Genomic DNA, 27,141 nt, shown 5'->3' with positions numbered 1-27,141 from the left:
TAATGAATAAGGTATGAGCTCCTGAAGCTGATGCCAGATTCAAGGCCTTCCACAATCTGGCTGCAATCTCTAAGTTCAGTCTTATCTCATACTACTTTCCTGGATATGGTCCACATTCAAGATAAATTAGACTACTTTCTATTCCTGCTTCTCATTTTGCCCTCTTCCATTTTCTCCCTTGACTTATAGTATGTTTCACACTGAGAAAGTACTACTTTTCCTCCCATCCCTGTCTGCTGAAAGTCCTCGCCCTCATATAATTTACAATTGAGGAAGCAACATGTATATAGATAAATTGATACAAAATATATTCAAAGAAATTCTGGGATATGCTGAGAACTAATTATTAGGAATGATTAGGAAAGCCTTTGTTTGGGAGGTGTCAATTTTCAGTACTTTAAAAGAAGCTAGGGTGAGGGGAAATAATATTCCCCAGTTATTTGTGTTCTTATACTTTCCTTGGAGCAGCTAGGTTGTATAGTGGATAGAGCTCAGGTCCTAGAGTCAGAAAGCCTCATCATATTTCATTCAAACTCAGACACTTAACTAACCTGGGCAAGTTTAACTCTGTTTCCTCAGCTTTGTACATGAGTTGGAGAAGGAAATCGTAAACCACACCAGTATCTTTGCCAAAAAAAAAAAAAACAAAAAAAAACCAAACCCAAATGGGGTTAAGAAGCATCAGACACAACTTAACAGTATCACTTTCCTCACCCTCCTATTACAGTGTGAGCTCCTCAAGAGCCTGGTCAATTCTGTATCAATTTTGATGTCCTCAAAATTTAGCATGTAGCCTTGGACATAGAAACTTGATAAAAGATCACAGAATCACAAAATTTTGTTAAATTGATGCATTGACTGCTTTGAAAATTCAAAATCACTATATAATTGTAGTATATTACCTTCTCATTTTTACAACATATAATGCCAATTATGCAGCTAGGTCAGGGACTTGGTGGATGAGTACTTCCCTGGGCCTCTCTAGGCAATAATTGATTATATTTGAAAGATCATCTTGAATGATTTTTTCAAAAAACCTCAACATTCTTGCTTTGTAAAATTGTGCCTTATAACACTACAACCAAACAGGTTCATTAATCAATAAGAATTAATTATCTGTCAAGAATAATTAAATGTTCTGACTCCCCAGATTATTGGTGGGACTAGAAACCTTAAGTGAGCCAAAGATAATCATCAAATAGAGAGAAAAGCAAAAAAAAACCCCAAAACAAAATAAAAAACAAAATCTAAAACAAAAAACCAACTCTACAAACTTCCACAACAACCAAAAACAAAATAAAACAAAACTATTACACAAAATAGCAATAGCTTGGCCAAAGCTCATTTTGGTCACTTAGAACGTAATATGATATCAGCTCCTCTGTACAGAGGAGTACAGTAAGTCATTGTCCTCTAAAGAGTATTGCGATGATTGAAAAATTTTATGGAATCACACTAGTTAGAAAAAGACCTAAGAGGCAATTAAAAACTGTGGTGTATTACCTAGCTGTGTGGCCCTTGGGCAAGCCACTTAAGCCCATTGCCTTGCAAAAACTAAAAAACAAAACAAAACAAAACAAAATAACACTGTCGTGTATAGGACACGACACTAGACTGCAAATCAGAAAGACCTGAGTTCAAGTTGGACCTCAGATGCTTAGTAGCTGTGTGATCCTGGGCAAGTCACTTAACTCTGTTTGCCTCAGTTTTGTTATCTGTAAAATAAGAACAATAATAGCGCCTGTATTCCAGGGTTATTGAGATACAAATTAGACAATATGCCTTAAAGTGTAATACAAAGTTAGCTATTATTATTGTTGTAATTATTATTTCATAGAATATAAATTTAGAGCTTGAAGGGAATTTAGAGGACATCTGGTCTAAGAACAAAAAATTCAAACTCTGTCCCCGGGACCCTAGACTCTGATAGGTGATTTTGCAGTGATCTTATCTAGAATGAGGTTCCCATTCCACACTCTAGCCATTTCCAAACTATACCTTCCTCTGTCTTCCCCAATCTTTTCCCCTTATCAACTCTAGTTTTCTTTTTATATACTGTATCTTTCTAATAAAAAAAAAACTCTTTGAGAACAAAGACTTTTGCTTGATAGTTTTGTTATGACCCATTTAGCATATTGCCTAGAATATAGTGATAAAAAACTTTTCATCAGTCTTTCCATTCATCTATCCATCTATCAACCCATCCATCCACCCATCCATCATCCATCCATCCATCCATCTCTCCATCCACACAGATGAGGAAATTGAGGAAAGAGAGGTTAAGTGACTTGCCTAAGGTCATAATCTATACTCCTATTTGAATTTGGATCCTGCTACTACAGGTTTAGTGCTCACTTTAGGGAACATCTAGTTCAAAATTTCCAAAGATTGAATCCCAGGGAAGAGGAGTAACTTGACAATAAAGTCACCTAAGTATAATAAAGGAGTAGGGCTTGGACAAGAAGCCACTGCACTTGACTTTAGTTTTCTTTCCACTAAAACTTCTGTGTTTGGCAACTAAATCATCCCTTCAGACTGTTTGTGTGGCTATGGGAGCAGTCTCTGTCCTGTTGGAGATTGGCAATCAAGACCTGGCTCCTGTTGAAGTCTCTATCCTCCTTTTGGGGATGGAATTTCCCAGAGTGACACAACACAAGGTGTGAAAAACCCAGGTGTTTTGTCAGACGGTGCTAAGTTATAGACACTCAGAAATCCCATGAGTAAAATCAATCAAATTGCCCACATGGGCTTGAGGATGCTGTAGCTATTTAGGTTGAAATCTATGGGGACTGTCACTTTATAGGATCTCTAGTGATTTCTGACATTCCCTGGGGAGCCATTGAGATAACTCTGAATCCCTCTTTGGGTTTTTTCCATAAAGAAATGCTAAGTCAATGCAGGCAAGCAATAGATTATTTGGGTGGGATGTACAACTACCAAACATGCTGTATGGATAAACCAACTTTTATCTGTAAAAAGAATGATGCCAACATCCCCACCCTACCCCCATCAGTAGAGCATATGCTTTGAACTGGTTCCATGACATCCAGATGGATCTGTACCTAGTTATCTAGCTTGGCTTATCCAGTCTGGCCCATGAACATTCATTTACTGGTGTTTCAGTCAGGCTCTCACTGGAATAGAACCAGTGTCCTTAGTATCATAAGCTCTGTGCACTAACAAAATTGGCCATCCAACATCAGAGCAGGTTCTTGAATGCTAAGTGGAAAGCCCTACCTTTAATATTTCTATCCAGAAATCTGACTTTCAATTGAACAACTCATGATCTGAGAACATATTCTGAAAACATAAAACACACCTGTTTTAAAAGCCCCCAGATGCTAGGCCTAGTCTCAATACCAAGAACATTTGTTGCATCTTTAATTCACCCCTAAGTTCTGTCTACCATCTGTTACTAGAGGATCTGTGAGGCTACAGCTCCATGTGGGTTTCCTCACATATTGGATTAAAATATTCTCATCATAACCTAGAGAAAATAAACTGCCAATAGCCTCACCTCCAATCTTACAAGAGACATCCTCTCAGCCCTGCTGTCCAAATTAGAAAACAAAGATTTTATTTCATTTTGTAAAAAGTCCCTTTACATCTAGAAAGATAGGCACTCTGTATCTCTTACCCGCAGGGTTGTAATGGTGGCAGGATCCCGGAGCCGACCATCTTCATCTTTCAAATTATAGCCTTCTGGTCTCTTATCTCTTTCACTGACTTTCCAGAGCTTCACAGTTTTATCTACAAAAGTAAATTTGACAGTTAATCAGTCATCTATCAAATATCAGCTAGGTGCCAGGCAATGGAAAAGAAAATATACAATTAGAATAAAAACAAGTTGTTACTGAATGGAATGACTAATTTTTCAAAAATTGAGTTTAGTGTAAAAGAGCCGGAGTGGTCCAAAACCAGAGATGTGCTTTGTGGATAACTTTTTATTAGTTAAAAAGTGATGTATTTAAGTTAGAATGGTAAAATACATCTTCAGTCACAGAGAGTGAATTGGTTACTTTTCCAGAGACCGATCCTCTGATAGGAGAATCAGGAAGTGTGATTTGGGTCCAGAGAGTTGGGAAATAGAGCATAGAACTACAGCTAGAAGAGAACCTTAAAGGGGATCTAGTCCAAATTCCTCATTTTACAGGTGGGAAAATGAGACTCAGAGAACCTGAGAGACTTGTACATGGGTACTTAGCTTGTAAGGGTCAGAGGTAAGATGTGAGATCAGGGTTTACTGACTATAAGCTCAACTCCCTATCTAGTACACAATACTGACTCCCATTTCTTATAAGATGAATGAATGAGAAAGCATTTATTAAGAGTACTGGCACTGGCTTTACAACTAGAAAAAGAAAAATGGTTCTGCTCTAATGGAGCTCATGCTAACTGAAAAGACACAAAATATGTAGGAGGATTAGCTGCAGAGCAGAAAGAAAGGTTGGAGATTCCATAGCAGGGTAATGGAAAAGTCTAGCAATGTAGAAATCTTGGGGTATATAAGGATATTTGCTTTATAGGATAGAGAGACTAGAGGGGACTGATTTATAAGCACTGGAATGGGTGTGGGGAGCAATGCTTTAGGCATAGGACTAAAGATTCTGGGTTCTATCAACAAAGGTGGTGATGATAACTTTGGAAGGAAGGCTAGGGATAGGATTTGGGGTTTAGTCATAGTTTTGCCACTGACTAGTTTGTGGAGGAGGCTCTGAAAAAGGATCTTTCTATCTCTTGGCCTCATTTTCCCCTTTACCTCTGTAAAATAAGGGTATTGGTCTAGATGAACTCTAAGGACTTTTCTGGTCCTACTCTATGCTTCCATGCTTCTATCTTCTATACTCTACAGTGAGTCACTGGCAAGCCTGGGGGCCCACATCAGCTTCTACTGAGACAGAAGGTGAGACAGCTTCCCGTTCTGAAATGCTGGCACCAGCTGCAGAGTTTAATTTAGAACTTCCAATCTCTGTGCCAAACCCCCACGGGTTCTATATTCCCCCTGGATATCCTGTCACATACTAAACTGCTATTTTAGGGAAAGAAAATGTGGCATAGGCCATGTTTATATAGTCAGCTCTCGATAGTACATGTTAACAGAAGGGTGTCATGGCATAGATAAGCCCCTAACAGTGAATAATAATCCCCCCCAAATCAGTTCTCTTTATATTTGCCCTTAGAATTCATTATATAAATTTCCTGTAGAAAAATTACTTTTCTAACCATGGGTTCTTTTTTTTTTTCCTTCCTCTGGCTAGTATTAAAATTGGTTTTTCACTCACTGAACACATGACTGCAAGGAAGACAGAGTATAGAAATGCAGAGAGAAGATAATATGCATTATTTCTTATGGAAATGTTGAGTTGCAAAGAATATCAGGGTTGGAAAGGTTTTCATTGCCTTCTTGTTCCACCCAAACTCCCAAAAGAATCCCTGCTACAAATGAGAAATTTGTAAAGTTCTGGGCACATGTTATTAGATGCTTGATAAATCTCTTCCACCCAATGATTTCTTGCTTCTGCTTGTAAACCTCTAGTGAGGGGAAATCTACTTCCTCCCAAGGAACCTCACTTTATTTCTGGACAGCTACTGGTTATCAATCTTTTACTTATGTAAAACGTCAAATTGCCTTTCTGTCTCATCCACTCATTACTCTTGGTTCTATACTCTGGAGCTCAAATAAAACAAGACTAATCCTTCTGCCAAATGCTAAAGTTTTCAAATATAAAGACAGGTGTCAAGTCTCCCAGAATCCTCTTTTCTCCAGGTTAAGTAACCCTAGTTCCTTTGATCAATTCTCATACAACCTCCAGTCCGTTAACTATTTCGGTGATCATTCTTTGAATGGTCTGCAGTTTATCATCATTACCAAGATATTTTCTTACAGTGATAATTGTGGATTGGTTATTATTTCCCTCTTTCTATTAATTTTTCCTTTTAATATCACTATTTTTGTTTATGAGATCATCATTCACTTTTCTCCATGCATCATAATCCTGGGATCATTTGGCCTTTGCCTCTCTCTCTCTCTCTCTCTCTCTCTCTCTCTCTCTCTCTCTCTCATCTAGTCATTCATCAGTTCATTCCATCTCTTCAAATCTCTTTCTGTTTTTCTACCTTCACCATTCTAGGAGAGGTCCTCAATTCTGCACTGTGTAGACTCTTGCAATAGCTTCCTAACAATTTTTTCCCACTTCTCTCTCTAATTCATATAGCTACCATCTTTCTCTTCCAATTAATCTTTTATATAGCTGACAGAAAACATTTTTTTTTCTTGGGGAAAGTAGGTAACACAACAGATAAAGCCTTGTGCCTGAAGAATTCAAATCCAACTTCAGATAATTCCTATGTGACCCTGGACAAACCACTTAACAGCAAACTGTCTCATTTTTCTTACATGTAAATTGGGCATAATAATAACACCTCCCATTCAGAGTTATGGTGAAGATTAGATGAGATAATATTGTAAAGCACTAAAGCATAGTGTTTGGTGCATAGTTGGAGCTTAATAAATGCTTATTTCCTTCCTTTTCCTTAGGTAAAGAGGCAAATCCCTAATTGCTTAAAAATCAAGAATGACTCCTAGTTATCCAACAAATAAAATTTAAACTCCTCTTCTTGTCATTTGATGTTGTCCAAAATCTGGAAGATTTTACTGTCTTTCCAACTTATCCCCATTCAGCCTTCACTCAAGCCAAATTAGCTACTCTGTGATCTCCATAATGTGCACTGTTCTTTCCCAAGTCTATACCTTTGTTCATGTTCTTTGTAATGCTTGGAACATTATCTCTCTTCTTCCCTCTGCCTGTTGAATGTCTATCTATTCTTTTTAGAGCCTCTCTCAAATGGCCCTTCTTACAAGAGTCTTCCATAATTCAGTTGATCACTTTCTTGCTCAGACTTCCTAACATTCTGTTTTGCAATTCTTACATACTTTTTTTTTTTTGTGAGGGGTTAACCTATGATTTCATTTGTATAGGGAACTTCCAGTGAGGAAAATTCTGAAGCCACTATGTTAAATGCTTTTTATCACAAGGTTAACAAGTGTCAGAGCTGAAACTTGGACCTAGATATTCCATAGTCTGAGGCCAGTCCTCTAGGTACTAAGCTTTACTATTTTAAGGTAATTCTATATTATGTTGTATATTATAAGCAATCCATTAAGCACTTTATCCATATTATTTTATCCTTTCAAAAATGCTATGAAGTAAGTATTAAAACTGATATCTTATTGTCTGATCTTGGTATCTCTTATACTTTATGTTTCTTCCTTAAGGATATGATTTCTCTCTCATCACATTCAATTTGGATCAGTGTATACCATGGAAACAATGTAAAGATTGGCAAATTGCCTTCTGTGGGGGGTGGGGGGGAGAGAAGTAAGATTAGGGGGAAAATTGTAAAACTCAAAATAAATAAAATCTTTTTAAAAAATAAGTATTAATCATTATTCCCAATTTTCAGATGAGGAATTTGAGGCCTTGCCTGGCCCAGGGACACATAATTATTAAGTTTGGCAGAATTTGAACTCAAATCTTTCCAACTCCATATCTGTCCCTCATTATACTTTGCTCCCTACCATGAGGATAGGTTTTGTCTCAATAGAAGCAAAAATATTTTTTCACACTTATGAAGAGATTGCCTTTTTAGATAGTGATTAATGTGTTAAAGCAGTGTAGATACTTATCTGTCAGGGATGTTGTAAAGGGAATTCCTCCATTACTTGGTAACTTAGACAAGTAGCCTCACCCTGACTTTAGGCTTTAATCAAATGAGATGGAATAGAAAGTATTTTGCAAAACTTAAAGTGCTTTCTACATTCTAACTAGTTATCATTATCAAAAATAATGATGAGGATGATGTTGATGTTAACAGAATACTGAGACATCCATTGAGTAAAGTTTTAAGCAGGCAGTAAATCCTGACAAGTTAAAGTTGTTACCTCCCATCTCATCACTGTGTTGCTGGTACAAATATAGAAACTGGGCAAAGTAATTCAATTCAATTGATAGATTCCAAAATAAACACATCTTGGCTACTGTCTTAATAAGAAAGAGCCTGTTAAATATTTTCTAAGTAAGAAGTATACCCCAATAAGATATAAAATTAACTTCTTGTTTTTATTGAAGTTGCTTATAAATTTAATGAGATTGGCATGGTTTTTAAAAAAAGATAATGGATGGTGAATTTAATCTAAATTCTCTGTAGCTGTCTTGCCTGGAGCCATCCTTGACTTTTATCACTTGGTCTTTCTTTCTTCAGTGTCCTGAATCTTTGTGTGCAAGAGAATCACAGGAATAGGTGGCCTTTATTCTTTATCCTGGCAGATTCTCTGAGTAGTTTGACAGCTTTTAAGCATAATCTTATCATTTATCTTAATTTTCTCTTCTATGCAGTAATTCCAATTGACTTTCATTAATTTTTTGGTATGTGTTAACCCATATAGCTTAAGGGGGCTTCCATTTTCCCTGTTTGTAGAAAAAAAGGAAAATTATATAACAACATGGGAATTTTTTTTATAAGAATCATTCTGAGATGCTGTCAGCTTGTAAAATTGTATCCCAAATGGGAAGATAATATCCCTGTTAATCAAAGAACTATTTAAAAACTCAATTAACAGAACATTATGCTATATAATTAATCTTCATTGCATTTCACTGATTTCTTCCCCTCCCCCACCAAACGAAGTTAATAAGTCTTTGAATTTTATTACAATGATCAATAGAATAAATTTCATAATGCAAAGTAAGTTGGTTACAGGAGATAATTTGCTATTTTTCTCTTCCTAAAGTAATTAAGTCATTTAACGTCTCATTCATTCCAAGTAACCAGGCTCACATTCTAAGAACTCTTGGTCTAGAATGTTCAATGGCTGCTCTGAAGAACTGTCAAATTAAAAAAAAAAATCAGTTGAGGTTTCAGTCCAAAAGGATCCCAAAAGGTAAGCAGAGCAACAAATGAAGTCAAAAGGAAGAATTAAATTACCCAGGACCAGAAATAGCAAATAAGACCTAATTATATTTGTCCTATTACACAAAGACACAGACACAGACACAGACACAGAAACACACACACACACACACACACACACACACACACAAATACAAACACACAAAACAAACAAAAAAAAACAAGCCCACATTTTAATGGATTTCACAGGTTAGCAATAATGTTAAATATTCTCTTCAGTGAAACAAGTATTAGCCAATCTAGTCCTTCTCAACCTGTAAGATTCTTATGCATTGCACTCCAAAGCATACTGTGTTCATTTTTAAAAACTTATGCTTTTTTCTCTTTCTCATAATTTTTTCCCTTTAGTTCTAATTCTTTCATAACATGACTAATAAGGAAATATATTAAATTTAATCTATATCCGATTTCTTACTGCCAAAGGAAGGGAAAAGGGAAGGAAGGATGGTAGAAAAATGTGACACTAAAAAGTTTACAAAAGATGAATGTTGAAAACTATTTTTGCATGTATTAAAAATATTTTAATTCATGTTCTCTCATGAATTAGCCTATAAATAAACTTTCCTCTAAGTCTATTTTACATTTCAAGAGTACAGACCTGACCCTCACTTTCCTCCAAAGCCTTGTTTATTTCTTTTCTCCATAATACATTTCCTACATTGTAACATAATTTCCAATTTCATCAAAATATGTTGCAGCCTGCTTGTGCCTATCAAATGTGTAATGTATAAACATATATGTACAGAATATACCTACTCAAAATACATAAATTTGTATATGTGCATGTATATATGTTATATGATCAGATATATACAACACATACATATGTATGTTCTGTCTTCTCAAGGAGTTGTTGAACTTATTTGGGGGTTCTAGATTTACTTCCCTAGGAGCTCAGTGCTCCAGTTTCTTATTGGTGAGTTTTTTTTAAATTCATATGGCACTTGACTGTTCTTAAGGATTGAGACTAGAAAGTATAAAATGGGAATTAAACAAATACAAAAAATTCATTGACACATTAAAAATAGATCTAACTCAAATGCAACTGACAATTATAGGCTTAATTTGTTTTCTTCGGGAAACTTTAATTTTATGTGCTGTCTTATTTCTAGCTACACAATTGTGCTATACAACTGGTTTTCTATTACATATCATTTTGTTCTCTAAGTATCTCATGCATGTGTATGCTGCCTCTACATCTCTTGGAGAGTAGATTTCCTACAGGGTCTAACAGTTTGGTATACCTCATCCTATGAGGGGCATGTACTCAATAAGCATGCCTCATTAATTTGCCTCAATTCTACAATGCACAGGTTTCCACGCATTCTCTCTTTGAACCAGTGATATAAATGTGAAGATGAAAAATTTTAGCTCACTGTCTCTAGTGAGGTTCTTCAAGAAAATGGCAAAGACAATATGAAAATGACCTCTGCATCCCAAAAGTAACATTTGCCTATTAAAACACTGGGTATGGTGTGTTCAACTATCATAGGAATGTCTAGTTTTTCTGGAGCCGATAAGAGTACCATTCAAAAAATCTTTGTCTACACAACATGAGAGAGGAAATCTGGATATTATTCCTTGAATGAGCTGATCAATATAAGTAATTAATTTAGACACAACTCCAAAGTCCATATAACTTAGTTTGAATTATTGGGGAAATACATCTAATATTAATCAAATAATCTGAGTCTCTGAGGCTTTATGCAGTGTGGTCTTAGAGATGAGAAACCTGTAAATCCCAACCTTAATATAGACCAGCTGTACAATGATAGGATCCATTTAACATTTTAGAGACTCAGTTTCCTCATTTTCAAAATAAATAGTGTTATGCTTAGACTACCCTACTTCACAAGGGTGTTGGGGGGAGGGGAGAACTTTTTTAACCTTAAAGTGTTAACATCTGTATTAGATATGACGACTGCATACCATTAGTGGAAAGGAGAAAGTAGGCTGCATTCTGCTGTGGAAGCCATCTGATCTTGTTAATTTTTTCTTCGATCTCTAAACTCTTCAGGTAATCGAATTCGGGCTCATGGCTCTGGAATGTGCTGTAAACATTGTATTCACCCCTTCGATGAAGCTGATTTTTACTCTGTTGGGGGGGGGGGGGGAAGAAAACACAAAAGAGATTTTTTTAAAAAGTGAAACAACAGCACATTTATAATGATTTTCTCCTCTAACATATACAACAAGGAAGGACAAGGTCCCCAGGGCTGTACACAAAACTATTCACATTCAAATGTATGAAGAAAAGATTTCTTTTGCTTCTCCCTTGGCACCTGATGCTAATTCAGAGTATACAGTAGGTGCCAAATTAATAATGAGTGAAGGAATAGGAGAGGGAAATAAGGGGAGGGGGAAATTAAGGAAAGCAGTGAATAAAGACCTTAGGTTAAGAATCTTGGGATTATATATTTTTAAAATTATCTAATATACCCTTTTCTTTACCAAGTCAATCAGTCAATAAACATTAAGTACTTTCTGTATACCAGGCACCATACTAAGTGCTGCCAGGACCCTCCTTTTCTTCTATATCCCAAAGGATGGACTTCCTTGTAGGGTCAGAGTCTCACAAGATGGGCAGGAAGGGATGGGTTTGCCATGTACATGCTTGGAGAAAGCAACTAAAACAATGAGGCTCAGTTGCCAACTACACTTTTTTAATTTAGTTTTTGAAAATGTGGGTTCAAAAATTCAAAAAGTTGTGCAAGCATTAGTCTTGAAAAACAACTTCCTGAATAAAACATTAGTTTCTATTAGTTTCTATGTATCTGTGTCTGAAAGGATATAAATGGAAAGACTATTGAATTTGGAATAAGAGGATAGAGGTTTAAATCCTGGCTCTGTTATTTAATTTTCTGCACTGTATGGCCTTGGGCAAGTTATTTAAACTTTCTGAGCTTCAGTTTCTCCCTCCTTAAAAAAAAAAAGACATTGAATTGGTCTGGATAAGTTGGTTCATTTCAACTCTAAAGCCTATGGATATCTTAACTGAAATCTAAACCAATTGGGCTCCAGTTGGTTAGGGTGAATGACTGGTATTGAAGCTTCCAGAGAACCAATCTGCACTCTCTGTGACTCTCCCATATGTCCTTGCTTTCCCCAATTATAGTGCCAGGAATCTGCCAGTGATTTTGGAAAGCTAGAGAAAAGGGCAGACCAGTCGTTTGTCCATGGCTATTAAACTGTTTTCCTCTGCTGATACTGAGAAATGCATAGTTGGGTAGGGGAGGGAAAGAGGGAAGGTGGAAAGGTTCCTTTAAGCTAATTCTGTGGGAGAATGAATTTCTCCTTGAGAATTAGTTATTAAATTAGGATGAAAATCTGACCCTACATAATTATCCATGGAAACGTTTCTCCTGCTTGATGCTTATATAGCTCCTTTTATCTTTAGGGTTCTTTACAAAACTAAACTAATTAATTGCATGTTATTTATCTACATTGAAATTTTGTGGAACAAAAATACCATGCCTTAAAAAAACCCCACCCTTCCCTTTTATTTTTCTAATAAGTCTGACTCTTCAAATTTAAATAAGTTAAAATAGGTAAAAATAGCTAAGAGAAAATGTGATAAAAAGTATTATTACTGGCCCTGTGCAGCTTGGGTAATTTATGTTAAGCAGCACCTACACTCTTCTTTAGTATCACTGTGAACCATTTTTTAAAATAATTTTGCAAATGAAGATTTTAAAATAGGTTTATGGATGTTTTAAATGTAGAGATTCTGGCCACTACCCTGGCTGCCTCACAAGAGGAGCCAGTCTACCTTAAAAATAAATTTCTAAGATTGCTGATTTCAAATCAGACTGTCAAGTGTGTGTGTGTGTGTGTGTGTGTGTATGTAGTATGTGCCAGACCAATTAGCACCAGACAGCTTTGGAAATGTAGGAAAAATTCCAGGTCACAAAGGGCTATTAATTTTCACTTGCCAACCACATTTTAGTGCTTCTTGGGCCAATAGAATATGCTGGGTGCTTGAATACTTGAATCTGTATAAAATCCCCTAGGGTTTTTGAAAGTCTTATAAAAATTAATTGCAAATAATGCACAATTACCAAATATATCACCTCTAAATGAGGCTTTCCTTTTTCAACAGTAGTTGCAACCTTAATGGCTTTTTAGCTCAGAGCAGCTTTTAAATTGGTAAGAAAACCTTCTGCAAAATATTCTCTATCTACATTACCCTCATTTCTAGGATTCCAAAGGGGCTGGCAGATTTCTGGCATGATCAAATGAGGCAAGCAAAGACATATGGGAAAGCCACAGAGGGTAAAGTCTGGCTTCTAGAAAGCCTCACCATCAACCACTCATTCTGACCAACTAGGGCTCTTGCACAGTACAACTCTAGGTAAAAGATCTCTCTTGCATCAAGGTCTATTAACAGAGGCAGAAGGCAAACAAATCATTTCATATGAGCAACAGAAGCCATAATGGGTTCAACTCAAGTCATGGGAAGTAAAAGGGTTATTTTATTGATTGATTTTATAGCTGATTCTTTTGAATTAGAATCACAGTCTGCTACAGCATAGTGAAGAAGTGCAGGCTTTCATCTGGAAGCTAGATTGTTGCCTACAGAGAGACCTTCCTATCACAAAATTTTCCCACATGTCACTTTGGACAATTCCTCTCCTCCCTGAGTGTACTTTCTTAGAAGAACTGGCCACAATTACTTTCTTCTCTCTTGACCTTACCCACCCTCCCTACATCTGTGGGCAAATACCACCATGTTTTTGTATACCAGCAACATCTGAAATCAATGAGATGGAATTTTGGTAGCTCAGGGAACAAAGGTAATTCAGAACGAACCAAGAATTTTGCAGTCTTCTTGGAACTTGCAACACAGCCCAGGAAAGATAAGGTGGCACACTGAAAATGCATTTTTCCCCCAGGTGATTTTTATAAGAGGGATGTAGAATTGTTGATGCTAATGACTTTGGGGGTAGTTTTTAGTTTGCTAGGAAAGAGCTAGGTTTGAGAGTGACACGTCAGGATTAAAGAACAGCAGGAAGCTTCCTTTAAAAAGGAAAGGGGGAAAAAAACAACAGACATTTTGCATTCACTCCCACTTACCTCCTGCTCTCGTTGAAATATTACAACCCGACCCCCCTTGTCCCCTGTCGCTAGTAATTCTCCTGTGTGGTTGAATTCTACCGTAGAGATAATGTCAGCTGAAAAGAAGAAGACAAAGGCAATTTAAGTAACTGCAGACTTTCTTTCCATGGGTAGATAATAGCAATACTTTTCAATGCATTTAAGGAATGAGACTGTCTCTCCAGTGGAATTTACAAGATTCTCATATAAGTCTTTTAAATGCCAAAGTTAATGGTACTTGGGAATGTAAATTTAGATGCTAGCCAGCCCAGCCTAGCAATTTCTGGGGGGATTTGAAGGGAACAAAAGTGAAAGCATTTTCATTCCCTGTTGATATGCACAAGAAAAATGAATTTCTTTATGGTTCAAAGAAATAGCAATTTTCTCTTCAAATACTTGGCGGCCAGTGAGAGCAATAGAATTCACAGATCTTTCACTTGACACAGCCCTTCACATTTTCTCCTCTTTCACTAGAAAACTTTCAAGGGAAACAAAAAAGCAAACCCTAGTTCAAGGATGCAAAGCATCATAAAGCGGGCTACAAGAGATCTCAGAAATTATCAAGTCTAACCTTTTCATCTTTGCAGATAAAGAAATTAAAACTCAAAAAGTTAGTTAAATAACTTGCCCATGATCCCACATCTAATTAAGTAGCAGTCAGAATTTGAACTTAGACTTCTCTGACTTCCAAACCCTTCTACAATGACTGCCTTCATTTGTAGTTTTGAATTATGTGCCTGAGAGTGGACAAGTGGCATGAATATTTTTATCTTACAGGTTCTGTAATTCAAGTAAATAAGAGGGAGGAAATCATGTCAGGTGGGAGAGGAGCAGCTGGACATGGTGAAGCATGTGCCTGACAGGGAGGGGGAGGATCACTTGAGATGGGGAGTTCTGAACTGCTATGGACTAAGATTATTAGGCATTTAGATTAAATTTGTGCCAATGTTGAGTCCCATTCACCACTTCCCACTCCTCCATTCAGGGGACACAGTTACATAAGGACGGGTGACCTGGCTCAAGTTAACTCAAATCTTCCAAGTTCTTCATCAATGGAGATGGGTGTGTGAGTTACTAAGGGAGAGAGACAGAGAGAAGAAGAAGAAGAAGAAAGGAAGAAAAAGAAAGAAAAGGGAAAGAAAGACAGGGGCAAATTCATTTTTATCAGAATTAGACAGCAGCAGACAGACTGGCCCAGTCCCTCTTATTCCCTGCTGATTCTTTCCCTAGTCACTCCATTTTCCTTCTCTAGAATGGCACAGCCTAATCTAATTTCCAGGAGGGAAGACTGCATGAAAACAGGGTCAGGTGGTAAGAAGGGAATGGGGGCAATTTGTACTCATGTTATTGCTAAACTAAGAAACCACCCAGACACCAAGAACTTAGATCATAGATAATTCCATGAGGAATACCAGGTTGCAGGGTCTTTAGTCAAGGTCTAGTTACTCCTGGAGGAAAAAGGACAGGTAAATTATCTTTGATTGGATTTATTAGGGCTATTTTTAGAAAGAATGTTAGAATTTAATTCCTCAGCCTTTATTTCCCTTTCAGGCTTCAACAATTGCTATTGAGAGTTCCAATGAATTAAAAAAAAATCATACTGGGAAGATGGGAGCCCAGCCCTCAACAGGACAGTACTACTGATGGCTATGTCTGTAACAGAAATATAAAGTGGGAAAGGGAGACAATTGAACAATGTTAAGTAGAATGTAAGCTCCTTGAAGGTAGGGACTGCTTTATTTTCTGTCTTTTTTTTTTTTTATCTCCAGGGCCTATAGCAATGTGTAGAACCATGTTACTCAATACACTTGGTCACCTTTATTGAATAATTCAGGTTACAAATTCCATTTTTTCTTCAAATACTTAACCATGCCTGTAAAAAGTTTTTGCATTTAGAGAAGGGGGAATGATTTGTCCATATTTAAATCATCAAATATTCAATCAAATATGCAAAGCTTAGCAGTGGTAACTAAGTAGTACAGGACACAGAAAGATGTGAGTTCAAATCCAAACTCAGACACTTAGTAACTGTGTGACCATGGACAAATTACTTAACTCTTGTTTGCCTCAATTTCCTTATCTGTAAAATGGTGATAACAATAGCTTCTACCTTGCAAGTTTGTTGTGAGAAACAAATGAAATTAATTATAAAGCATTTAGCACAATTCCTGATACATAAAAGTGTTATATAAACATCAGCTATTATTGTTTTATAAAGCTTATTAATATTATTATAATATAACATTATAATAATAGCTATAAAATTCTCCTTTTCACAAGATGATCAAACCTTATACAATGCTAGATATTAGATATATAAAAACAGAGGTCAAATAGTTCCTGCCCTTGAAAATTCTATTGGAAGAAACCCTCCACAAAAAAATGTATACATAAGAACAATAGTATGTACATTTGGGCAAACTAAAAATAAGGTTCTTTTGCTGGGAGCATCAGAAAAGGTTGCATATAAAACTTGAACTGAAATTTGAAGAGCTCTAAGGTTTCTAAGAGACAGGTGGTGTAGTGAATAGAGAACCAGGACTCAAATTAGGAAGACCTGAGTTCAAATCCACCTCAGACACTTACTAAGCTGTGTGACCCTGAACAAGTCATTTAACCATATTTGACTAAGTTTCCTCATCTATAAAATGAGCTGGAGAAGTAAATAGCAAATGCTCCAAAAATCTTGCCAAGAAATCCCCAAATGTGGTCACAAAGAGTCAGTCATGACTGAAAAAAACAACTGAACAACAATAAAATGGAAAAGAAAAATGGTTGGCAATATTACTTTTAGTTATTCCTATCTCTGAGAGAGAGGGAAGACTTCAGACTGCTCTTTCTATACTAACTACTCTTTTACTCTAACATGCTTTCGATGCTTCCTGTATGAAATCAAAACTTTGTCTTAAAAGTATCAATTGATTCATGAGTGATGATCCATTTTATCCATTAGAACAGTGTTCACCTCTGAATTTTAAAGTTGGAAGGGAGTGGGTAATAAAAGGGGAGTCATCAGTTGTCCCCCCCCAAATCATAGAGACTCAGTCCACATATAATAATTGAAAAGTAGGGTCATTCAACTCCAGATTTAGAAGAAGTTGTAAAGATCATCTAGTCCTATTTCACCCTTTTAAACAAAGTCAGTCTGGATGTGTGTGCGTGTGTGGGGGGTATAGCTCATGCTAGAATTAAGTTTTCATTTAAGCCTGTCACACTTAACTAACTGTATATTCATAGGTGCTCTGAATCCTAAATTTTCAAATGAGAGAATTTTTATGAAATACTTTGTAAATTTTAAAGTTTATACACACACAGACATGTCTGTTGTTTTTTTTTTTGTTTGTTTTTGTTTTGTAGGTTTTTGCAAGGCAAACGGGGTTAAGTGGCTTGCCCAAGGCCACACAGCTAGGTAATTATTAAATGTCTGAGACTGGATTTGAACCCAGGTACTCCTGACTCCAGGGCCGGTGCTCTATCCACTGCACCACCTAGCTGCCCCAACGTCTATTGTTTTTAAATAATTCTTCATCATTAGATAGTAAGCACTCTGAAGGCAGGGATAGTTCTTTGTATCTCCACTGTCTAGACAGACTTACACATAGTAGGTACTTAGTGAATATTTATTGAATTGAATGAAGAACCTGAGACCAAGAGCAAGGCAGTGACTTGCTTATAGTCACACAGGTAAGCTAAACAAGTTTCTCCCATTCCAATTTACTTATCTTTATGCTCCCTCTCTTTCAGAATGGAGGGAAAATGAGTTTTAATATTTGCGGTGTGTACGTTCAGAGATCCTTGGAAGAAAGACACTGGAAGTATTCCAATAGAGCCATCAACACAGCTAACATTTACTTCTCTCCGGCACAGTTCAGAGGGATTTTAGGACTTGGTAGCTCTAAAACAATACATTGCTTGCATGAAATTTTCTTGCAGTAGAGGAACCAAAGATAGATGTAACCTTTTCTTTTCCTTTTTCAACTTCTAAACAAGGACAACAGACTATATCACAGTTTTCAAACCACCTGAAACCTCAACGCCCCCAGAAAGATGGACAAGAAATCTGTGAGAGAAAATGTGAGGGAGGTTTTGGGGAGAGTTTGTGAGATCACACACAAGCCTTTATGCTAAAGCATCCAGTTAATAACAGTTTCAGAATTCTGTCTTTATTCAGCAGCAAAGTTAATGATATAGCACTGGGTCTGTGTGGGCCGCAACTAGGTAAATTTAGATCTCCAGAGATGGGTGTTCCCTTCTGAGAAGGCTGAGCCAGAAAGGAAGGAGTCAAGTAGCTTTTTCCAAGGCTTGCACCTGGTCAAACAATGGTTAGGTTCAGCCCCTCGCAAAAAAACTGGTTTGTCCTAGAACAGGACTTATCTTAGGGTACACAAAGCAAAAAAAAAAAAAAAAAAAAAAAAACGGAGCAAATGCTTTCCCAAAAGATTATCTGTCCTCAGGGCACTTTGCAAGGGATAAAATTCCCACCTCCTTCAACTGACTTTCAAGGTTCTCCATCATCTGCTGCAATTTCTCCAGTCTTCTATCACTTTACTCTACTTCACTTGCTTGACAGTACCTCATCTATCCAGAATAGGTAGGCACATAGAATTATTGCACACAAAGAAAGGAGGTGACATGATTCCTTGTCAGATCACAACTGGATTATTTTTCCATTTCCATATCCTCCTCCTTGAAATTATTGCTACACAAAGGTTCTCTAAAAGGACTAAAGCTGGGTGGCTAGGTGGCACAGTGGATAGAGCACCGGCCTTGGAGTCAGGAGTACCTGAGTTCAAATCCGACCTCAGACACTTAATACTTACCTAGCCGTGTGGCCTTGGGCAAGCCATTTAACCCCATTTGCCTTGTTTTAAAAAAAAAGAACTAAAGCTGTCTCTTTTGGAGAAGGATGCTATTTTAATTTTTTCTTGGGATGTGGAACTTTTCTATACACTCTTAGCATTTTCTCCTTAATATTTTAAAATTACCATCTTTAGGGTCCTATAAAATAACTATATAATTTTTTTTTGTTGTTCAGTCATTTTTTTCATCAGAGTTCAAGTCTTCGTGACCCTATTTGGAGTTTTCTTGGCAGAGACACTGCAGTGGTTTTTGCCTTGTCTAGCCAATCACTTCATCACCTATCATTTATTATTTGTTTACTCTTGCCAAGCACTGTCTATGGGAGTACAAATATAGGAGTAGAAAAACAATCCCTGGGGCAGCTAGGTGACGCTGTGGATAAAGCACCGGCCCTGGAGTCGGGAGTACCTGGGTTCAAATCTGACCTCAGACACTTAATAATTACCTAGCTGTGTGGCTTTGGGCAAGCCACTTAACCCCATTTGCCTTGCGAAAACATTAAAAAAAAATCCCTGGCTTCGAATAGCTTACATTTTAATGGAAGAAGATGACTTTTAAAAGGAAGACAGGAAGCTGAAAAGAGAGGAGGGGATACCAGTGCCCAGATACAGGTTATGGCATTTTAGAAGAAGCACAGAATAAAATCTAGAACTGACTGAAAAAAAAAAAAGGAATCAAGGCAGGTGTTGGTGCCCTCCTCAAATGAAGACACTAGGAGGAGTTGTCCAATCAAATGGAAAGATCATAGCGTGGAGGGTACATTCAGTGTGTGAGTGTCAAGGTTAGCTTGAGCTTCAGAACATGGTAGAGAAAGTCAGAAATATAGCCCAAAGAGTTATATTTATTTACCTACATAAATGTTATATATACTCATATTTTTCCTTCCAAAAGAATGTAAATTCTTTGAGGAGCAGGGAAGCATTTATTTTTGTTCTTTGTCTTTGTCTTACTAAGCTTAGCTTCAAACACATGTCTAATTCATACTTTATTTAACTACATTATCCAATCCTTTCATATTTTGAGAATGCCTGAGTTACCTCTCTCCCTATGCAGATTTAAGTTTCTCTAAATCACTGCATGTAAGTAATAAATTGCTGGAGCAATGGAAAAAGGTCACAGCTAGGAGTAGGGGGAGAATTATTAACCAAACAAAGCTCACAAGTGGAAAAAATAGATGATTTTTACTCTGAAAAATTAAAAAGCTTTTATATGAATGAAATAAACATGTCTAGGATAAGGAAGAATGCAGTCAATGAAGGAAAAAGATTTGGAAACTAATGATTCTGCTAAAAGTCTCTCATTTAAGATATATAGTAAATTAAAAAAGATGAAAATGAGTCATTACTTATATATAAACAATTTTCAAAAGATTACAAACTATTAGCAATCATGTGAGAGATTATTTCTAATTATTAATATGCAAAATATAAATTAAAACCACTCTATCCTCATATCAAGTAAATTGGCTAAGATGGAAAAAAGATAGAAATAGTCAATGCTAACAGGGAGATGGGAAGGCTAGACACATACTGATGGAAGAGTTGTGAACTGGTCCAACTATTTAAGAAAATAATTTGGAATTATGAAAAAGAGTCACTAAACTGTTCATATAGTTTGACCCAGAGATTCCACTACTGGGCATATACCCCAAGGAGGTCAAAGTCAAAAGGGGAAAAAAGGACCCATAAATAAAAGACTATTCAAAACAGTACTTTTCTAAAAAAAAAAAAAGCAAAATTCCTAGAAACAAAACATATGATTTTTTTTAGGTTTTTGCAAGGCAAATGGGGTTAAGTGGCTTGCCCAAGCCACACAGCTAGGTAATTATTAAGTGTCTGAGACCAGATTTGAACCCAGGTACTCCTGACTCCAAGGCTGGTGCTTTATCCACTACGCCACCTAGCTGCCCTGGCATATGATTTTAATAATAGCATTGTGTATTAAGAAATGAGGAGAGATAGTATAGTGAGAAGAGAAATGTCAAATTAAAATAGAAATGGTAGTTTTATTTATTTTTAAAAAAATTTCTAATTGCATTTTAATCTGGTTCCCTCCTCACTCAGGAGTTTTGCTGGAGCAGTTAGGAGTTAGCAATCTCTGATGAAGTTGATGTGAGTCATCTAGAAACTAGGAAAAATTAGATTTGAGTCCTCCTGCCTTTGAAAGAAACTGTATGATCCTGGGCAAGTTACTTTGGGATGCTCTCTAATACTATAAATTGCATAGAAGTCAATAATCTGCATTGGGTGACGAGGTTTTCTTATCTGGGAACTCTTTATATCTGCCCCTAAAAATCAAGAGGTTGAGAGCTTATCCCTATCACAAGACATGACAAATATGAAGAATCCAGGGATACTTGAGGAAAATTGCATTAACTAATGGAAAGGAGAATTAACAAACATAATTATTATAATATCATACATGAAAAGAACACTGAAATAATGTCAGACTCTGAGTAATTGTAAGATTCAATCTTCTTTCATGAGAGAAATGATTATTAAATAATCAAATATTGAGAATATTCAGGATTTTCTCCTTTCCTCATTTGGAGATTTAGGTCAAAACTTAGTTCTCTAAAGGACATAGGTAAAATGATTGAGATGAAATCTTGGAATTATTACTTTACCCATCTAAAGAACCTTTCAAAAAATTTAATCTAAAATGAATTCTGACCCATGGAGTTCCATTCAAGCAGGATACAATGCCTGGGACTGGGAGTGATTTGACATGAGATAGTCTTTCTTGGTCCATGAGTGGCATAACCAGTTACATCTCCGAGAACCTAGCACTGAAATATTCATTCTCTCTTTACTTGTTAGGTAAAGGAGGTTTATTGCCATTCTCAGGATCACCTACTCTTCCAATGCATATAAGTATTGAATGAGTCTTTGGCATTCAAGAATGGCACTGACCCCTTTTATTAATTTGTTTGCTAACAATGATTAATAAAATGATTAATTACTCAGAAACTATGTCACTGACGCTTTCTGTATAGCACTCAGAAGAGGTGAAGCAACACTTCCCTCTTTTCAGTAGAGAAAGGGGACTACTGATGAGGAATGTTTCAGATGACATAAGATATGAGCAGTATGTTACTTTTGTTATATTGTTTTTGTCAAGAAACCACCATGATGTGAAAACAAAAGACATCTATTAATAAGCTTAAAAAAAAAGAAGTTGGGATACCCACATAAATTATTCATCACCAGACAGCTAACTTCCTGGTCAAAACACTGTTAAAAAAACTGACAAAAAAGGTCACCTCCTGAATGATATAACACCTTGCTTTCTGGCTGTTGAATCCCTGCCTATCACCCAGCTTACTCTCTGGTAAAACTTTAGTTTGAAAACATATGCTTCTCTAAGTAGGAGCCAAGAATTCTTATCTTTTCTGTAAATGATTAGGACTAGAGAGTGGCTTTATTATTACATCCCTTCCTAACTGACAAAATTAGAAGAGATAATTCAAGCCTCCCAAACATTATTTTTCCCTTTAAATGAACCAAAATCCACTGACACTGACCCTTCAGTCTATAAATTGTATGTTCTTGTAATAAGTCAAAGATTCATTGAGCTCTAATTCAGAACACATACACACATAGAGGATAATTGGGGTCAAGCCTTGGACAGGGAAAGAAGCATTGGCAGCTAGGTGATTGGGAAAGGCAAAAAGACCATTTTTGCTGGACTACTGGATGTGTGAAAAGAAGTGATTATATGCTTCTGGAATGATAGATTTGAGCCAGATTTTACGGATTTTGTATTTGATCCTAAAGGCAATGGTAAACCCCTGGAATTTATTGAGCAGGGGAAGTATGACAAGGTCAAAAATGTGTTTAGGGATAAGATTTTGGCAGCTAACTGGAATATGGATTGGATTGGGAGAAGTGAATGGAGGTAGGGAGATCATTTATGATATTACTAAACAGGTTGGGGTGAAACATAATTAAGGCTTAAACCTGAGTGAATATGCTGCAAGTAGAGAGAAAATGTGGAGGTTTGAGAATGTTGTTTAAATGTGGAGGTAGAAACTTGGCATCTGATTGATATGTGGGGTGAGAATGAATGCAAAATTGGGGACAATTCTGAGCTTGCAAACTTGAGTCAACCTAAGCAAAGGATTATGGTGTCTTCACAGAAAGAAAGGTTGGAGAGAGGGATAGGTTATAGAAGAAAAATAATTCTGTTTTGGACAAGTAATTCTGACATTCCTATAGCCCATTCATTTAATAAATGTCTAATACATAGCTGTTGATGAGGATTCAGTACATCAGATGGTCAAAGGCAGCTAAGTGGTACAGTGGATAAAGCACCCTGGACCTGGAGTCAGGAAGACCTGAGTTCAAATTTCAACCTCAGACACTTACTAGCTATGTGACCTGGGCTAGTGACTTAACCATTTGCCTCTGTCAAATGAATTGGAGAAGGAAAAGGCAACCACTCCAGTATCTCTACCAAGAAACCATAAATGGGGTAATGAAGAGCAGGACAAGACTGAAGCAACTGAACAAAATAAAGTGTCTCAGAATTCTATGAAGTGTTTATTACAATGCTAAGTACTGGGAAGATAGAAATATGGATACAAAGGTTCTGCCTTCAGGGTACTTACTATCTTGTAACCTAAAACTGATTTCTTAATCACTGCCTTCAGCCAAGCAAACCTGAGCCTTGTCAATACCACTGTGCCAAGACTGCAAATATTTTAATTCTTATTTCTAAACCCTCCAATACTAGACACCCATTTTATTCTTAACTCCATCATATTTAGTAACAGATTACCCTACCCACCTGCTCAGTTTTTTGGGGTTTTTTGCTTTTCAATAGTTTGTGGTATTTTTTTTTTTTTGCTTCTTGCCGTAGAATGGCATCTTACCCTTTAACTGTTCAAATCTGAAAATTGTCTGCCAGGTTAGAATGCCAGGGCATCTAGCCAGCTAAAATTTATTCATGGTGTCCATTGTTTTATGACTTCAAAGGGACAGAGTCATTCACTCTTCGGGACTCAATCTCTTTTTGCTAATGTGCAGGAAGTCCACTATGCTTGCTGAGCTGTGACAATCCAGATGGCACAAGGCGGGTGAGTAATGAACTCCATGCCGCTTCCATTAATATTCACATAGTTTCCCAATACTGACTGAATTCTCCAGTACTAACTAGGTTTGGGATGACATCAGAACATGCTCACCACTGTATTCCTTTGTAATACTTTACTGCTACAAATGGAAATCAATTTTTTTTGGCAAGGCCATGGGGTTAAGTGGCTTGCCCAAGGCCACAGAGCTAAGTGATTATTAAGTGTCTGAGGTCGAATTCAAACTCAGGTACTCCTGACTCCAGGTCCAGTGCTCTATCCACTGTGCCACCTAGCTGCCCCTTTACTGCTACAAATGGAGCTAGAGAGTTAATTTAACTGCAGATGGGATGGGGTAGACCTTGTCCCAAAAAACTAGAACCTAAAAAATTATATATTTTCCAAGGAAACCAATTCCAGTGGGAAATTTATATCAGTCCAGACTTGCCTACAAAGTTCCGTAGTAGCATTTTTATCCTTCCAAAAGCCTTCTGGTTTATAATAGAATCTGCTATAAAGGTACCAACCATCTGTTATCAACTTTCCCAAAGAGGGAAGGAATAACTGAGAGGACCATATAAAATCTTAAATCTCTCATTGGAATTCAACCCTATTCTGTGACAAGCTCTTAGTATCCATGAATGTTACCAAAGCTGGACCAACTCTAGATACACATAAAGGGGACACATCTGAGAAGCTCAAAAGTGGGAGCCCCTAATGCCCAAAAGCTATAATTAAAATGTACTTATTTAAGGCATCTATAATATACTTATTTTAGCAGGGTCTAATCACAGCAACTGTGAATTATATGGGAAATCCTCTATCATCTCAGGACTGATAGTCTATTATGGCTACACCAAAATAACATAGAAGAAATATATAGATAATAGACATTAAACAAATACAGAGATGTTAATATCATATGCATAGCAATACTAAATATATTCTAGATGTAGAGGGCAGGCCTATATTCACATTTGGAATGTTCAAAGAAGGTGGGATTATCTAAGTCAGAGTAGGGAGAAAATATTGGTGTTTGTCCTTCATTCTCAAAGAAGATCACAACATCAGGGAGGTGATACCATGACAAGCACATGAATTAAATTTGTGAGGGGCTGAGGATAAGTATTGGTTTTATTACTCCCATTTTGAAAAGGGAATCCTCAGCCAGACTGAATTTATCTGTTTTCCCCCCTTACTGTAAGAAGATATTAACTGCTTAGTTGGTTTTACCTAGATATTAACCCCAACTCAATCAAAAAAGTACTTTTAACACAAAAACCTAATTATGTAATTACATCTAGCTCTTCAATTTGTTTCTCTTTGCCCACCAAATTTCAGAGAACTCCTTGTAGTTTTTTGACCATTTGCTCTTACCTTCCTTTAGTGTTTTTTTATATTTTCCTCCTGTGAACTGCCATAACCCCTTTCTGATACCATTCTTTTCCTTTTATTTATTGGGGTACCTTAAAAAATGCTATTTACCTTATTCCTACCTAGACGACTATAACTTCCATGTTTTCGTCATTCTTGTCTCCTCATTGCTTAATAAGGTGTCTTGAACCTGTTAGGGGATTGATTTTATATATATATATATATATATATATATATATACATATATATATATATATATATATATATATATATTTGTAGGTTGCATTGAAGCTTTGCCTCTTTTCCTCTAGACAGGATGGAGGTTTTAGTGCCTGCCTAATCTACTACACGGGAACCTTGTATGGGTGGAATGAAAAAGTTGATAAAGAAATCTTTAAAATTAAAGGCATTTGGGGTGGCTAGGTGGCACAGTGGATAAAGCACTGGCCCTGGAGTCAGGAGTACCTGGGTTCAAATCCGGTCTCAGACACTTAATAATTACCTAGCTGTGTGGCCTTGGGCAAGCCACTTAACCCCATTTGCCTTGCAACCTCCCCCCAAAAAAATTAAAGGCATTTTATAACTATAAAAAAATTAAGTGGGGGGGGGGGTTGCTGTGCTAAGTCAACAACCTCACTTCCTCCTCCAGAACCATATGGGTCCAGTGGCCAGCTATGGATCAGAATGACTGCAGATAACCCTGAATGTGGGGTAATCAGGGTTAAGTGACCTGTCCAAGGTCACAGAGCTAGTACATGTCAAGTGTCTGAGGTTAGATTCAAACTCACATCCTCCTGACTCCCAGAGCAATGCTCTATCCATTCTGTCATCTGGCTACCCCAGGGAGAAAAGAGTAGTTCTCATGAATCACTATAAAATCTCTTGAAGGGAGGGAGGTGGCATGCAGGAAATTCAGAATTATTTGAAGTAATAGTTGAAGGTGGACTGAAGAAGGAAGATGAAGGAGCCTGGATTCAAGTACCTGTGCTATCTTGGGCAAGCCAAATAACCTCCACAGACTTGAATTTTCTCAAGTTAGGGAGCTGGACTCATTGGCCTCTGAGCTTCCTTCTGGTTTTAGGAACGTTAGTCACAGGAATGGCATTCTTCTGGGGAAAAGGTTTCTTACTAAGAGTAAGATCTAATGGAAAGAACACTTGATTTGGAATTAGGTGACCTGAACCCAAATCTCATCTCTGTTACTGACTCTCTTGTGTGACCCATGGAAAATCATTTAACTTCTGAGTGTCTTGGTTTTTATAATAAATAAATTAATGAAAATATAGTTATTAAGTAATTACTGTGGGCCAAATACTGAACTAAATGCAGAGGATGCACTTTTTTTTAAAGTGAGAACAGAGATTACAATGATTTCTGACCTTATCATTTTATTGAAACTGCTTTCTCCAAAGTTACTAATGATTTCTTGCTTGCCAAATTCAGTGATCTTTCCTCAATGTTCATTCTCTGCAGTCTTTAACACTGTGGATTAGCTCTTTTCTTTGAAACTCTCTTTTCCCTAAGGTTGTCAGGACACCATTCCTGGTTTTCTTCCTACGTATCTGAACACTCCTCTATCTCATTTACTGGATCCTCCTCCTGATCATGCCCTCTAATTGTAGGTGTTCCTCAGGGCTCAGCCCTGGATCCTCTTCTTTTCTCCCTCATTATTACTTTACTTGGTGGTCTTTTCAACTCTTATGAATTTAATTACCATCTCCATTGATCTACTTATCTGGTTTCAATTTCTCTATTGACCTCCAATCCCTCTT

General features: G+C 36.8%; 1 protein-coding gene across 4 annotated transcripts in view; it reads right to left on the bottom strand.

Moving 5' to 3' along the window:
- The window catches only part of PPP2R2B (protein phosphatase 2 regulatory subunit Bbeta), a 460,330-nt gene that overhangs the window by 112,302 nt on the left and 320,887 nt on the right, over positions 1-27,141 (bottom strand). For all 4 annotated transcript variants that reach the window (XM_074212673.1, XM_074212674.1, XM_074212671.1 and 1 more), the window contains 3 exons: positions 14,044-14,141; positions 10,900-11,065; positions 3,638-3,750 (listed from right to left, as the gene is read on the bottom strand). In XM_074212673.1, the coding sequence (XP_074068774.1) occupies positions 3,638-3,750; positions 10,900-11,065; positions 14,044-14,141 (377 nt within the window). The remainder of the gene's footprint in view (positions 1-3,637; positions 3,751-10,899; positions 11,066-14,043; positions 14,142-27,141) is intronic.

This window comes from Macrotis lagotis, chromosome 1, assembly GCF_037893015.1.
Source record: "Macrotis lagotis isolate mMagLag1 chromosome 1, bilby.v1.9.chrom.fasta, whole genome shotgun sequence".
NCBI lineage: Eukaryota > Metazoa > Chordata > Mammalia > Peramelemorphia > Peramelidae > Macrotis > Macrotis lagotis.
Note: the sequence above shows the minus strand (reverse complement) of the source record. Positions and strands in the feature narration are given on the sequence as shown.